Source organism: Ochotona princeps, chromosome 6 (genome assembly GCF_030435755.1).
Source record: "Ochotona princeps isolate mOchPri1 chromosome 6, mOchPri1.hap1, whole genome shotgun sequence".
Classification (NCBI taxonomy): domain Eukaryota; kingdom Metazoa; phylum Chordata; class Mammalia; order Lagomorpha; family Ochotonidae; genus Ochotona; species Ochotona princeps.
Window position 1 is genome coordinate 27,672,575 of NC_080837.1, and position 16,119 is coordinate 27,688,693.

The 16,119-nt window shown below is 45.9% G+C and overlaps 1 protein-coding gene across 4 annotated transcripts in view; it reads left to right on the top strand.

Annotated features, from left to right (window-relative positions):
* Window positions 1–10,345: 10,345 nt before the first annotated feature.
* MYO5A (myosin VA) overlaps window positions 10,346–16,119 on the top strand; it is a 178,140-nt gene continuing 172,366 nt past the window's right edge. For all 4 annotated transcript variants that reach the window (XM_058665833.1, XM_058665834.1, XM_058665835.1 and 1 more), the window contains exon 1: window positions 10,346–10,491. In XM_058665833.1, the coding sequence (XP_058521816.1) occupies window positions 10,465–10,491 (27 nt within the window). In that variant the 5' untranslated portion in view covers window positions 10,346–10,464. The remainder of the gene's footprint in view (window positions 10,492–16,119) is intronic.

The window sequence follows — 16,119 nt, forward strand, 5'->3', positions numbered from 1 at the left end:
TGTTGCTTAGGCATATCTTCGGTCCTATGCAGAACATTGCATTTTCAGAACTTTCCTGAAAATAATAGGTCATGTAATTTACATAAACTTTTTAAAATGCAGATACTTTTACTTTCATGCTCAGCTTTGGGGATGCTATGAGTAGAAGGCTTTCTTACTTGGCCCTCTGTCCTCCTCCCTATTCCCTACCCCATTTTCTTTGACTTCTTTGATTCAGATGGTATAGGGCTCTTCAGGCTGTGGAAGCACAGGTTTCTAATCTTCACACAATAATAAATATGCTTTGCTGTATTATAACACAATAATGACATTTGCTGTGTAATTTCTCAGTTGCTAATTAATCACTCTTAAGATAGATCCTTTATTTTTACCCATAATTGATAATTGTTTAAATATAAGGAAACAAACAGTTGAAATCATTGGCCCAGCAACCTGTGTCAGCTTAATTCTGGTGAATGATTATGCTCAGTTAACAGGTAAGGCTTGTGAGAATTAGAGTATTTCACATGGCAAATAAATTAATTCATATTAAAAGTATTTAGATATTTGCTCTGTCCATGTCACTACAGCAAAATGTCAAGTAATTTTACTTATAGTTTACTTAGAACTTCAACAGATTTTACTGGAACAGCATTCACCACTCTTAGCTCTTGCCAACAATTGTAATGCTGTAGAATGATAATGAGGCTTGGTGGCCTGAGGTGATGTTATCTTTATCTTGACTTAGATTTAGACATCTTTTGTGGATCTTGGTTTCATCTACATACCTGCTTTGCTGTAATCCCAGCCTGTAGTAGATGATGCCCTGGACACAGCTGCTACACTTAAAAGTTGATGATCTTCCTACTGGACCCATGCCAAAAGGCGGAAAAGCAACATCAGTGCTGTGTTCATTGTGATCTTAAGGATCAGTTCTGTATAAATACAAGTAGGTTATTCTGCAATATGTATACGTCTAGTATTGCCTTGAGAATTTTACAATATTCCAAACTAGAATTTCTATTACATCTACTTTTTATTTTTCTATGACTATTTACAGATTATCATTAAATTCACACATCATACAAGATGAATCCACGTTATTCCTGACCATGATAATATCCCTGAAGTATGCAACAGGTGACATGGCGTCTGCTTTTTTAATTTGTAAAATGCAGTGCTAATATTTAACCTACCTCAAAACTTGATGAGGATCTGTGAAATGTTAAGTGTCCAAAATAAAATAGTGTTGATTGTCTTTATATTACAAGTAAATTTCTGCATTAAACCAACCTGCCTTCTGTCAAGTTGCAGAACTTACAGTCTCAGGATTTTCCTGACCTGTCATCAAGGATCTCTGTCTTATTGCTGATCTCCATTGGTGCTTCAAATAATAGAGAGGTTTTACATTTTTCTATTTGTGTGTGTGTTACCTCAAAGGTCAGTTTCTTTTAGATATTTTTATAGGCTATTTGGCATCACTTGAGTGAAGAGTTTGGCTATATGGGCTGAGTTGGCCATATCTGTGATTTTAAGATTAAAGTCAGTCACTGTCTTTCACAAATTAACGTTAAAGTACATTGAAGTTGGAGACATACTTTATGAAAATGGACGAAAGACTGATGTTACTTTATAACCTACTTTGGTTAGTATGGTTCTGAGAAACTTTCCCCCAAGTATGCATCTGACTATATTATAGTTCTTGGCAAATTAGAATAGTAAGCACTGTGGATATTGATGACTTGGAAGTAGTGTGTTTGCAGTTAACTACTTAATGGCCTTTTGCTGCAGACCCAAAAAATGTGTTTTGACTATTCATCAAAGAAAGCCTGGTCAGACCTCTACTTGCTTTTCAGCGTTTGAAAGTCGTTGCTTTATTACTTGATGTTACAAAACTGGACCCTGAATATTTATTAATACCCTTTACAGAATCAGACTTGCAGTCTTTCTGTGTTCAAAACAGCAAAGGTTTATGGAAGTCCAAATATGCCAGCTGCTTAAGTTGTGCTCTGAGATCAAAGTTTGGTGATCAGAAACAAGGAACCACCTATACAGGAAGAGTGTTGCTGAGTAGGAACCAAACCAGTGTTTCTGGTAACCTTTTCCTGTTCTCCAACGTCCAAAACTATTTCTCCGCTTTGTATTTCCCTTCTTTGAGAGTTGGTTTCACTTACTTTGTATTACTGATTCCCATTGTTGGCTGTCATGAAATGGGGTTTAGGGCTGATAGATTTTCAGTCCTCAGTACACAGTGCATTGTTACAGTTGAGGACATTTCTCTGAAGCACCATCCTAGTGTGGATAACAACCAACAGGAGTGACTGTCCCAACTCTGTCGTTCAGCGTGCACTGCCAGTCTTCTGTATCTCTGCCCTGATTCCCCGTCACACCGCTTGTAATAATGGGAGTTGTTAACCTAAGGATAAAGCCACTGATTTGAATACTCTTACTAGTTGCAGCTGGTGGTCATAATAGTTATTAATGTGTATTATGTTATTTATTAGCTAAGTAGAAGTTGAAAGGAAATATTATTCCTTTATAATTATGCCCTGGAAATCTGTTACTACCATCTCCAGTATTTGTAATACAATAGGATGCTTCACCTGTATTGAAAGGGCCATAAGTGAATGCTGTTTTTGTTTAACATGTCTATAAGTTGGCAGATAATGCTGAAAGTTTTCAAGTAGCCCTTCCAAAATTATACTTGTGAAATACTAAAAAAATAAATCGACCTACCTAATTTCTCTTGATTTAATCTGCAGTTTTTGTCTTATTAAATGTTACTGTTGTTTCTACTATGTGCTGAAAATTGATCCCTTTAGATTTCAAATATTATATACAGGAAGAAATTAAAGCTTGTAGACTTAGATTCTATTTTTATTTATGTGTCAGATGATGTCCTTACAGTCTTATTTGTAAGGGCTTTTTCAAGGCGAGGACTTCAGCCGCTAAGCCATGCTGCCGGGCCCTGTAAGGGCTTTTTAATTAAGGTAAGATTAAATGTTTGTAATCTGGGTCTTTTTCATCCCATATAAAGCATTGGTACAACTGCTGTTGGGTGTAGAAGTGTGAATGAAACAGATGGCTTGCGTATATCTTGAGAAATTGAGTATGTCTATAACTTAATGCAAGGTGGAAGACATTTCTCAAAGAGTTGGGAATAAAGTTGAGAAGGATGAAGAGATGAGTCATTCAACCTTCATAAACAGGATGGGTGCTAGATCAGGTGAAGACCTCAACGGTGGCTCTGAGAGATGGAATGCTGCAGGGATGGATGGGGAACGCCTGGAAGAAAGCATCTCAGACACAGGGGATAAGCCTTTCCAAAAAAGGCAAGCAGTTGGAAACGTAGTATATGGAAACATAGTTAAACACGGCATATAAATCCTGATTTTTCTGTATTTCTTCCTTAAGCCTTAAAATTTTTTTTTTTTTTGTTAGAGATTCTGTTTACTGGTCCACTCCAGTCACTTACAACAGCTACAGCCCAGGCAGAGTCAGAAAAAGCCAGGAGCCTGGAATTAAATTTGAATCTACATAGGTGTGAGAGACTGGATCATCTATTGTCTACCAGGGTACCCAGTACTAGGAAGCTTAATGGCAGAGCTGGGGCTTAAACCCAAGCATTGCAATATAGAATTTGGGCATCCCAATGTGGTAACTGCTGCGTCAAAGGCCCTCTGTTAAACATGTGTTTTCCTGCAGTCTTCAAATCAGTAATTTTGGCCCTGCAGTTATCCACTCAGTCCTTTCTCAGGAGTGTGCCGTGCAGTGGCTCACATCCTTTGCTACCAGCACTATACCCAAAGCCATTAATACTTCCCTGGGCAACTGCCATAACTTCTAGCTAACATCACTTTCTACTCCTGTTTGTTTTTCCCTCCCCTCTCTGCCACTTCCATTCTTACTATAGTAGTACGTTTTAAAAAAATTAACTCGTGTCAGGCCCGGCGCAATAGCCCAATAGCTAGATCTTTACCTTGCATTTGCCAGGATCTCATATGGACACTGGTTTGTGTTGGCATCTCCACTTGCCATTCTGGCTCCCAGCTCCCTGCCCCTGACCTGGGAAAGCTGTGGGGTAGTGGGGTGAACCAAAACTTTGGGACTCTGCATCTGTCTGGGAGTCCCAGAAGAAGATCCTGGCTCCTGACTTTGGATTAGCTTATCTCTAGCCATTATGGAGTTTAGGAAGTGAACCAGCAAATGGAGGATCTTTCTATCCTCTCCATAGATCTGCCTTTCCAATACAAATCTTGCTGGTTCACTCCCCAAATGACCACAACAGCTGAGCTGAGCTTCTCCAAAGCCAGGAGCTTCTTGGTCTCCACATGGATGCAGGATTCCAAGGACCTGAACCATCCTCTATTGCTTTCCCAAGCCCCATGCAGGGGCTGGATGGGAAGTGGAGCAGCTGGGACACATAGGGGATGTCAGTGCTTGCAGGCAAGGATTAACCAATTGCACCATTGTGAGGGCCATATAAATTTTCTAGGTGTTACTATCGCACTCCTAGAAAACAAGGGATCTTCAAGAAGTTCATGAGTGGTGGAAAAAAAATTTATAAGGATCTCAAAAATTTGCATACCAATCAAATAGCTTTCAACACCAACTTTTTAAAGTATATACTCAACTGCTCATAGAATAAAGTGAAATGAATATTGGGTTCAATGTGTAAGTGAACAATCACATTGAAGATTTGGGCAGAGGGACTGATTCTAGGTCTAGGCCCTTACATGGTCTCCATGAGGAAACAGCCCTGAGCATTTCCCTCAAACCTCACACAGCGCTGAAAGTGACAGCTGATTTTCTACTGTAAGGACACCATATTCCCTACTTCCCTGCTTGCTTTTGAAAGTGCTAACCTTGGAAGCATTTCTGTATCTGATGTTGGAGAATAAGGCTGATCCACCTCCCCCCACCACCACCATTTTGCATATGTACAGGGGACTATGTAACAATTTTTTCTGTAAATATGATAATCAGTTGCTTGAGTTACTGTGTAAATTACCACTATAGAGCAGCCATGTTTGAGTTTAAGGATAAATACCTCAGGCCAACACCAGTGGGCACCTGTCTGGCAGGCCATGCCTGAAATTGCAGAAGACAAACCTCGTGTCATCCTTAACTCTCAACTATTTTAATATCAGTATTAAGGAGAAGCTGCATTCCCTGGGAATGCAGTGGCTAAAAGAGTTGGCAGACAATCACCACTGATTAAACTATGCCTGATTCAAATTTTATATGCGGCTCAAGTGTCTGCTAGCCCTGGTAGTTTGAGAATGGTCATGAGAGGGCTTTAGAAAGTTCATGGACAGATCCCATATCCTTGATTTCCACTTTTGTTTTTGAAGTCTGCTTATACATTGTATTCCAACCAAGTTTTTACTCTCATATGTAAACTTTAAAGAATCTACTTGTTTCACATGTTTATCATCGTGTGTAGTCTGTTCCAGTAGTGCCAGCTGATGGTAATATACTGGTTTTTACATCCTCCTGAGAGAATTCTCATTCCCACGAATGTCAGAAGCAATGGGAAGAAGCGGTTTCCAGAAGATGGCAGCGTGGAGGGTGTCTGTGAGGAGAGGGGAAGAAAGGCCCATGGACCTGGAAGTTTGTACACCTGATGATGTAGAGGTGAGTGTGGGCATGGGGCGGAGGAAGATGAATAGGAAGCACCTAAAGATAAAGTGGTGAGGACATGGATTTTAGTAGGAAATCCTTTATTTTGCTTTCAACTTAGTAAACATTTAGAGTATAGTGAGACAAAAATGTAAGGGCCAGAAATGAAAGATGCAAAGAAGGCAAGACTTGGGATGGAATTCCACCTTGGGGTGATTTCACAGAGTGAGCCTGTGAGTGGCCTCAGATCATCGTGACCATGAAGGGCAGTGCCCACTAAATGACCTCAGTCCTCTGCCTGGGGGAGGGGAAGAAACAAGTTTAAGAAGTGTGGTACCCAAGGGTCTTGGTAGTTCTATAAAAGCAGCTCTGTGTATCAACTAAGATCTATAAAGGTACGTGCTGTGGGAAGGAGGTTAAACCACAGCTTGGGGTACTCAACCCACATCGGCGCGCAGGGCTCCAGTCCTAGCTTCTGCCTTTCTGCTAACGCACTTGAGAGGCAGCAGATGGTCCAGGGTCTTGGGTACCTGCCACCCATGTGGGAGACCCTGATGGGGTCCCTGGACCCTGGCTTCAGATATCCATCCTGGCTATTGCATGCATTTAGGGAGTGAACCAGCAGATGGAAGATACTCATTCTCTCCCTATCAATAAGTAAAAATACATTTTCTAAAATACTGTTTTTAAAATTTATTTTGAGAGGCCCAAAGCCAGAGCTCTCATCTGCTAGTTCACTCCCTAAATGCCTGCAGCAGCGAGAATGGGGTCAAACCAACGTTAAAAGCTACAAATTCATTCTCCGGACCTAACTGCTTGAGAGCTTGAGCTATCACCCTGCTTTTGTTTCAGCCAATTCCTCTGGAAGCCACTTCTCTCCTGTGCTTCAATCTGAGCTTGTTGCCATCTTATCTGATATACAACTGTCATGTTGGGACTTAAATCTGCTATGTCTGCAGTAAAAAAAAAAGTTCAGGATGGGTGTTTGATGCAAGTCACCTTGCTTACCTAAGTCAAATCTAGATCAGGTGTTAGAGTGTTTGAAGTCACAAGGCCTGTTTCTGGTCTAGTTTCCTGCTTATGCACACCCTGGGGTGAGGTGGGGGGGCAGGCGACAGATGATGGTTCTAGTATTTGAGTGCTTGTTACACATGGGGGCAGACCCAGATTGAGTTTCAGGCTCTTGGCTGCAGTCTGGCTCAGCCATGGCTGTTGTGGGCATGTGGGGAGTGAATTAGTAATGGAAGTGCCTGCACTCTCTACTGCCTCTCACAGGGCATGCCTTCGCAGGAAGATGGATTGGAAGTGAAGAGGAGTGTGGCTCAGGGTCTCTGCTGCACAATGCAGACATCCCAGGAGGATCACTGCTGTGCCAAGTGCCTGTCTCAACTCCGTTGAAATCCTACCCCTAGGAGCTATGAATCTGACTTTATTTGGAAATACTGTCCTTGCAGAAGACCAAGTTAAGATGAAAGCATCAGGTTGAGCCCTATTCCAGTGTGACTGTGCCCTTGTAAACAAAGGGAAAGCCGCATGCAGCGACAGGCACACATGGAGAATGCTACGGGAATATAGAGGCAGACAGAAGGGATGACAGCAGGAGCCAAAGAATGCCAAGATTGCCAGGAAATCACCAGAAGTAAGGAGGGAGACTCCCCAAGTGCCCAAAAGGCCAACTTTCCAGTTTTTAGGCTCTGGAATAGGATGATATATTGCTGTTGGTTAAGCTCAGACTACAGTACTGAGGTAGCCCTAGTGAGCTGTTGGCTACATTTGATCACTGTTACTTCTGTATAACTCAGTCTCCCAGGCTAAACTGTAAGCACCCTGAGGGAAGGACCTTATCTAGTTTATGTATGATGAATCTTCATTATCTAAAAATAGTGTGTGATGGCCATGCATGGTAACCTAGTGGCTAAAGTCCTAACCTTGCACGTGCTGCCAAGATCCCATGTTGGTGCCAGTTAATGTCCCTGATGTTCAACTTCCCTTCCAGCTTCCTGCCTGTGGCCTGGGAAGGCTGTAGAGCATGGCCCAAAGCCTTGGGTTCCTGTACCCGTGTGGGAGATGCAGAAGAGGCTTCTGGCTCCTGGCTTTGGATCAGCTCAGCTCCTGGTCATTGTAGTCACTTGGGGTGTGAACCAGGGAACAGAAGATCTTTCTCTGCCTCTTCTCTCTGTAAATCTGACTTTTCAATAAAAATGAATAAATCTTAAAAAAAAAAAATTAATGTGGCCCCGGAGCAGTAGCCTAGTGGTTAAAGTCCTTACCTTGAATGCACCGGGATCCCATATGGGTGCCAGTGCTTTCCCAAGTTGGGAAAGCAGTCCAAAGTCTTGGGACCCTGCACCCACGTGGGAGACCCAGAAGAAACTCCTGACTCCTGGCTTTGGATTGGCGCAACTCCAGCTGTTGTGGCTGCTTGGGCAGTGATTCATGGAACGGAAGATCTTCCTCTCTGTCTCTCCTGCACTCTATATATCTGACTTTGCAATAAAAATAAATCTTAAAAAAATCATGTGACACATCATAAATATTTGTTGAGAAAAGTAATATTCATAGATACAGCACTTTGGAGGAAAGGATTTTTTTTTTTTCACATAAACCTGGACAACGTTTTCATTTGAAAAAAATCCTAGAGTGGGTATCTGGCATAGTGGTCAAAGATGCCAGTTGTGGAGGCTGGTTGCCATGCAGCAGGTTATTTTTTTTTTTCATTACTTTATGATATAGTTCCATAGGCTCTGGGATTTCCCTTGCTTCACTCCCCACATCCCCTTAAGTGAAAAGTCGTAAAACAAAATAAAAAATAGGAAGAAAAATTGAAACTTACAATGCCATGAAGTTAAATAACATGCTACCAGATGACTAATGTGTCACAGCAGGTTAGTCTTATGCGGATTTATTTATTCATTTGAAAGGCAGAGTTAGACACAGAAATCTTCCATCTGCTGGGTTCACTCCTCAAATGGCTGCAACACCCAAATGAAAGACAAGAGCTTCATCTGAATCTCCCCGATGGATGACAGACCCCTTGAGCCATCATCTGCTGCCTTCCCGGGCCATTAGCAGAGAACTAAGCTGGAATAGCTGGGACTGGAGCCAACACCCATGTGATGCCAGAAGTGCAGGTGGTGACAACCTACTGTTCACCCTTCTGGCCCCTAAGTTTAAAAAAAAAAAGTTAACATTGTTTACATAGTTGAGAGGCATGTATGCCTGCCTGGGGTTGAGGTATGGAGGAAGGTGGGTCAGACAAATGTTTCCACTTTTTTTTTCCAGAGGCGGAAGTGGATGGGGCCACTTCTGACTAGCAAAGTACATCACACCCATGAGACACAGGTCTTTGTTTTCAAAGTCCTCCCACTCAGCATCCTCAGCATTTCTCAGTAGTCCTGGAGACCACAGGGTGAGAAATGGGGCTGCACAATGAGCTCATGAAGAGCTGGAAGCCAGGCCTCCGCCAGTCTCCACACAGCGCTTCTTTCTGTCCCGTGGTTATCACTGCAGGGGAGAAGGGTGGGACTGGGGAGCCAGGAAGAGATTGGGGTGTTAGAGCCAAAGCTCACAGACCACCTGGCGGGCTTTGGACTTTGTAGCCTCTGGCATTTCTGCAGATTGTAGGCCAGCGAGCAGGCATGAGCGCTGCTTACCGGCCCCTCGGTTTGGCACATGGCTTTCCTTCAACAAATCTCCCATCACACATAGAACCAGCGACCCCAGTAATGAGCGTGGCCGTGATAACAAGAAAAGAAAACCTCAGATGGTTTAATCAGGAGCCAAAGCGTGGGAGGGGAGGGAGGAGAGAAGTCTGCATGGAGAGGGGCTTGGGAAGATCACATGCCCGCACTTCCTGTGCAAGGAAACCGTTAGGCTGAGCACTTTGACCTTGTGACACAGTTAGACTGCAGGTTCACTCCACACGAAATCCTCTGCCCCTGGCAAGGGGCATCATGTAGCTGATAATCCCCAGAGGTGAAACAGGCCCGGGCAGGGGGGCCGGGGCTGAGAGGCTGTCATACCTTGCAAATGCAGAGGTCTAGGCTGCAGACATCCGGGCTGTCCGGTGAGGGGCCCTTTCTTAAGGCTCCCTTAATTCTCTGGAGCCTAGAACGGTGCCCATTCTCTGGCACCTTGACACCACCCTGCAGTGGCCACCGAGGTGTTCCTATTGACCTTGCAGATCCTTTGCCTCAGATTCCCGGGTATACTGCGCTTATCAAGGTTCGAGCGGAGTTGTAGGTTACTCCAACCTTTCTAGAAGACTTCCGCTTAAATGCCCGCCGTCACAGCAAAAAGCAGCCTGGCTGGCCTTTTACCTGGACGCGGAGGCAACCCCTGCTGCGCGGGGTTGGGCCGGGGTCCGGCGCGGGTTGGGGATTTCAGAGGCGCGGGCTCTGAGGGATGCAGGATGCCCGCAGCCGATGGGAGGCAGCGTGAGCCCGAGAGAGCCCGGAGTAGCCGCGGAGGCAGCGCGCTGGAGCGCAGCCTCCTCCCGCTCCCACAATGCACAGGGAGGCGGCGGCCGCTGCATCGCGGGCTGCCGAGGAGGCTGGCTGCGGCGGCACCCACCCCGAGCAGCCGGGGCACGGGAGGCGCTCGCGGCAGCTCGCGCCGAGCCCGGGAGTGATGGCGAGGCCCCCGCGCGCCGCCCGCGTCTGAGGCGCCGCGCCCCGCCCCGGCCCGGCCCGCCCCGCCCGGCTCCGCGTGGCCCGCCCCGCCCGGCCCTGACCCGCGCGCCCTGCTCCGCGCGCCCTGCTGCCCGCTGGCCCCGGAGCTTCCTAGTCGGCGCGGCCGTCGGCCAGGGCGAGGTGCGGCCTCGGCGCAGGCGGGCGTGGGGGCGTCGGCGCGCAGGGCCCAGCCATGGCCGCGTCCGAGCTCTACACAAAGGTAACGCGCCCTGGGGAGGGGCCCCTGCGCAGGCCCGGGCCGCCGGCTGTCAAGAGCGGCCGGGGCAGGGGCGCCAGGCCCGGCGGAGGTGGCCAGCATCCCCGCCCCGCTGGCCAGCGTTTCCAAACCCCTGGCCCTGCCTGCGGCACCTTCCGCTTTCCGGCGTTGATGTTAAGGGGGCGGGCGTTGGGAGGCCTGTCCTGGGGGTCACCTGGCCATCCCTTGCCAGGCTGCGCGGGGTGTGTAGGGGGTTAGGGAGAGAACAGAGGGGCACGAGGTTTTGAGTGGAAAAGCGGGACCGGGCCAGGGCCGCCTTGCCTTCCGCTTTTGCTTGGGGAGGAGTCCAGCTGCTGGGAGATGCTGGCTGGGGTTGCTCCAATGGTTACCCTCGTGGGGACAGTAGCTCAAAATAACGCGTGGTGTGGATCTGCAGAACTGCTCGTGCCACCGACCAGACTTTCTGGGAGGTGCTTTGCAACCCTGCTCGCAGTGACTCGTTGATTGTCACCTTTAGCGGCCCTGTTCCGATGGCTGCCCTGGGGCAGCCAGCCCTTCAGAGGAGGATGCTGCCCGAGGAGTGCCGGCTGACTGGAGTGTGGCCTTGTCCTCCGGTCTTGTTCGAGTTTGCAGCTGGCACGGAATCCCTAGAGCCTTGTTAGGCTCTGTGTCTTAGCCTCCTCTGGGGAGCCTTTTTTGCTTCTGGGATTAAGTGAAGGCAAGAGGCAGCGCTTTCTTCTTAGGCTGCACACTGTTCTCGAATCTGGGCATCTCTGACATCTTTTAGAGAGCTGTCCCAATGAAAGGCTGTCCCTGAGCGTTTGCTTTGGATGGTGTGAGTGCCCTCTGTGGATGTTTGTGGTTACAGCCTCGTATGCTGTAATTCCTGTGGAAGTAGATGTCGTGACAGTCATAGATTACCTAATTCCAGTCAAGGGAATTGTGCTAACTTTTCAGATTTGCATTTACATTTGCAGCTGAGCCAACATTTACGCTGTAGGAATTATTGCTTCCAAATGTGACCCAAGGAAGCCCAGGATCCAAGTTCTAACACATTTATGGGGGGAAGGAGGTGTGGGCTGAAGGACCCCTGGATTTTAGCTGGGATCTCTTTACTCACCTTGTGACCTCTGGCAAGTCGCCTAATCGTTTCTCACAGGCGAAGGGAGTTTGTTGTACCTACTCTGCAACCCTTCCCTGATTTTGTTAAGGTCAGACTTAGTAGCTGTGAGAACTCTTTGTATCTTGTGGATCTCTGCCCTTGTGATGAAGCATATGATCAGTTCCCTCCATGGAAACAAGGAGCTGCTATGAAACATTTTCTGGGACGTATGTCCATCCTTCCTTCTGTCCTCCCTTCCTCCCTTCCTCCTTTCCTCCCTCCCTTTCTTTCTCTTTCTCCTCCTTCTCCTCTTCCTCCTCCTCCTTCTTCTCTTTCTTTATTTTTTTCTTCTTTAAAGATTTACTACAGTTTTTGAAAGGCAGACTTACAAAGACAGAGAGAGATCTTCCATCAATTGGTAGACTTCCCAAATGAGCACAGTGGTTGGGGATGGACCAAGCTAAAGCCAGGAGCCTGAAACTTCATCTAGATGTCACATAGGGGCTAGGGCCAAAGTCCCTAGGCCACCTTGTGCTGCTTTCTGCGGCACATTAGCAGGGAGCTGGATTGGAAGTGGAGCAGCTGGGACTTGAACTGTTACTCTTTTGAGAGGCCATTGTCACAGGTGACTTTCTAAATCACTGCACCATAAAGCCTGTCTGGGGCGTCTTTCTGACCTCAGAGTTAACAACTGCAGAAGTGGAACTTCTCTCTAAATCTGGTTAATTCTTTAGGTATATATATATATATATATACACACACACACACACACACATATATATACACATATATGTACACATATGTATATATATGCCTAATATTTACATATTTTTATTTATATAAATAAATAAATTTTTTCAGCTCTCCTCAGGGAGCTGAAGGCAGCTGTGAGATCACATTGCCTCTGATTTTGGAAGTCAAGTGTATAAGCAAATGTCACCCAAAACTGATTAGCTGATTAGAATTTATTAACAAACACACAGTGCTCAGTGTATACCATATCAGGTTCTGTTCTGTTTTACGTATTTCAGCATTTAATCCTCATGTTGAATAAGTGAGCTGGATACAAGGAAATACCAAAGGTTTTTTTTTTTTAAATTTATTGTCTGTTTTTACTTCTGAATCAGTTACAGAGAGAGGGAGCGTCGTAGGTAGAAATCTTTCATCTGCTGGCTCATTCCTCAAATGGCTGCAAAGACCAGAACTGGGCCCATCAAGAGCCAAGAGCCAGGAGCTTCTTCTGGGTCTCCCACATAGTTGCAGGGGCCCAAGGACTTGAGCTATCCTCTGTTGCATTCCCAGGTGATAAGCAGGGAGTTAGATTGGAGGTGGAGCAGCTGGGACTAGAACCAGTGCTCACATTAGATGCCAGTGTCCCAGGCAGAGGTGCCAACCCCCAGAGTCACTTTTAAAAAAAGATTACTTATTTTGTCAGTCAGAGTTTTCCTACAACTTGTTCACTCTCCAAGTAGCCACAATGGCCAGGGCTAAGCCAGGCTAAAACCAGGAGCCAGGACCTTCATCTGAGTCTCCATCTGGGTGGTAGGGCGCAACCCATTGGGCTGTCCTCTGCTGTGTTGCTGGAGGAGCCAGGATGTGAACCTGCATCTGTATAGGGTTAGAGTATTGTAGGCAGCCACTTTATAGTTACACTACAATGCCAGCCTGAGTCATTTTTTAATAAAAAGATGCCAGTCTATCAACATTCCATAGTTACTCTGTGTGGCCTCCATCCATGCCCTTGCTCTATAGTGGACTTTTATTTGCTTATTTGAGAAACAGACTGAGACCTTCCTTTCTGCTGGTTCACTCTGTGAATGCCCACACGGACTGAATCTGGGTTACACTGGAGCTAGGAGACAAGAAATTAATCCAAGTCTCCCCAACGGGTGGCAGGGGCCTAGCTACTGGAACCATCACCTGCTTCCTCTGGGATCTGCACTGGCAAGAAGCGGAAACAGGAACTGGAGTTGGGAGTTGAACCCAGGAGTTCTGACATGATTGCTGGTCTCTGAACCACTAGACCAAATGCCCACCCCAAAAGGCCATCTTTGAACCACCACTAATAATGAAGTGCTTACATGCAATGCCTGCATCTCCTATGGGTGCTTGTCCTAATCCCAGCTGATCCACTCCAGTCCAGGTCCTGCCAGTGGAAATGGCCTGAGTGCTTGGCCCCCTGCCACCCACTGGGAAGACCCTGCTGAAGCTTCTTGCCCCTGGCTTCAGCCTGCCTCAGTCCTGTGAATCAGCGAATGGAAGACTCCTCTCTCTCTCTCTCTCTCTCCTTCTCTGTTTGTAATTCTTTCTAAATAAATGCTTTTTTAAAAAATAAAATTCATTTTTTTCAGTCACTAAGATAGTTTGACACAGACGTTGACTCTGAAGCTGGAGCTTAAACTGACTTACTAAATATACTTATGCCCCAGAGTGTTCTTGTCCCTTGGTTTTTCATTGGCTCCTGCTTTTTGTGAATGGACCTTAGCTTAATGAGAGGCAGAGATCTTTATGGGACATCCTGTGTGACTGTTGGAAGATTCACAAGTAAGGGGAAGTCCTTTCGCTCAAGGAGCACTCATGTGCTGCTGTTTATTTTTTAAAGATTTATTTACTCACTTGAAAGACAGTTTTACAGAGTGAGGAAGAGAAGAAAGGAGAAAAGATTCCATCTGCTGATTGACTCCCCAAATGGCCGCAATAGCCAGTCAGGAACCAGGAGGCAGGAACTGTAACCTGGTCTTTTACATGGGTCGCAGGGCCCCAAGTACTTGGGCTGTCTTGGCTGTTTTCCAAGGTGCGTTAGCGCAGAGCTAGATTGTAAGTGGAACGGCTGGGATTTGTTTTGTTTTGTTTTGTAAGGTTTACTTATTTTTATTGGGAAGGCAGATATACAGAGAGAAAGAACTTCCATCCACTGATGCACTCCCAAGTGCCCACACGACCAGAGCTGAGCCAATCCGAAACCAGGAGCCAGGAGTTTCCTCTGGGTCTCCCATGAAGGTGTAGAGTTACAAGGCTTTGGACCATTCTCTACTGCTCTCCCAGGTCACAAGCAGGGAGCTGGATGGGAAAGAGAGTTGTCGGGTGTTGAACTGGCGCCCACATGGGCTCCTGTTGCATGCAAGGCAAGGATTTAGCCAGTAGGCTATTGTGGTAGGCCCAATAGCTGGGCTTTGAGCAAGTGCTCACAGTGGGTGCCAGCATCACAGATGCTGTGCTGCCTTGCCAGCCTCAGCACAGAGTGATTCTTATACCCTTCCTCATTTTGAGTTTCCAAGGACATACATAACCCACTGTTGCCATAACAACAGATAGACAGCTGGTGTATTAGTAGAGGATAGAGAATAGGTTTGGGATGTGGGGAAAGTTGGAATGAGTCCAGGGATGGTGATTATTAGGGCTAGTGAGTCAGGGTAGTGATTATTAGAGGAAGAAGGAGGAAGCGATTAGAATTAGTTATCAGTGGATAAACATAGGGGTCTTTCCTTTGCAGAGGATAATAGAGAAGGAAGTTCTGGGGTAAGTTACAAGGAATGATGTATTGGTGACATGCCATAATTACAGTATTCAGCGTTGTGGTTCAATCTGAAAAGTGCCCTTTAGAAAATGTCATCCAGCGTTCGCAGGCAGATTGATTTTGATGTGTGATACATATCAGCTTCTGTTAACGGTGAGGGGTGACGGGCTAGACACTGTTGAGTTTTCTTTTTTTTTTCTTTTTTCCCAGCTAGAAAGGTAATAGTTTTGTCATAGTAATTTAGCAGGACTTCCATTTTGTAACATTTCCCGGGAGTATACATCTTTAAAGGGCAATGACTGGATTCTGGGGATATAATGATTTCTAGAAGTTCACCTTTTGGTTAAAATGTTTCTTGATTTAAAAAAAAAACGAACCGCTTTCTTGATATAAAATTCACATTGTACAAGTCACCAATCCAAAGTGTACTACTGGAAGCACAGTTGGGCGGTTTTCGGTGGTTTTCGGAATAGTCTTAGAGTTGTGTGTTGAGCTGTTCTTAGGGCCTCTTGCCTTGCTCCCCAGAGAGCTGTAGGCAGCTGTGAGATCCCATTGTCTCTAATTTGGAAAATGCTTGCTAATCTTGACTTGCTGTTGGAAGTCTGCAACATAGCATCACCACAGGTTCTTTGTGCAACTACAAAGGATGCAGCCTTGTGGAGCAAGGCTCATCAGTTCGACTTGGAAAGGATCCTTGGAAAGGAACTAGCCTGCTAGTTCTTCTCACAGGAAGTTCCCAACACCAAGGATAGCACCTGGATGACCTAAAGGTGTTTCATTAGGAGTTCCTGTGTGTGCCAAGATGCTGAGTATTGTGTGCAACACTGTGTAGATTTTTCCAAATGAAACGCATCTGCCAGGCCAGTATTGCGTACCATGACCTTCCTTTTGCTCTGTATTTCTCATAACTACCGAAGCCACATGACATCCATTTTTTTCTGTGATAGTCTCAGTTGTGTATTCTATGCTGATGTCCTTCAGCTATCACTTCTAGCAGTTCTAGTATTTTCTT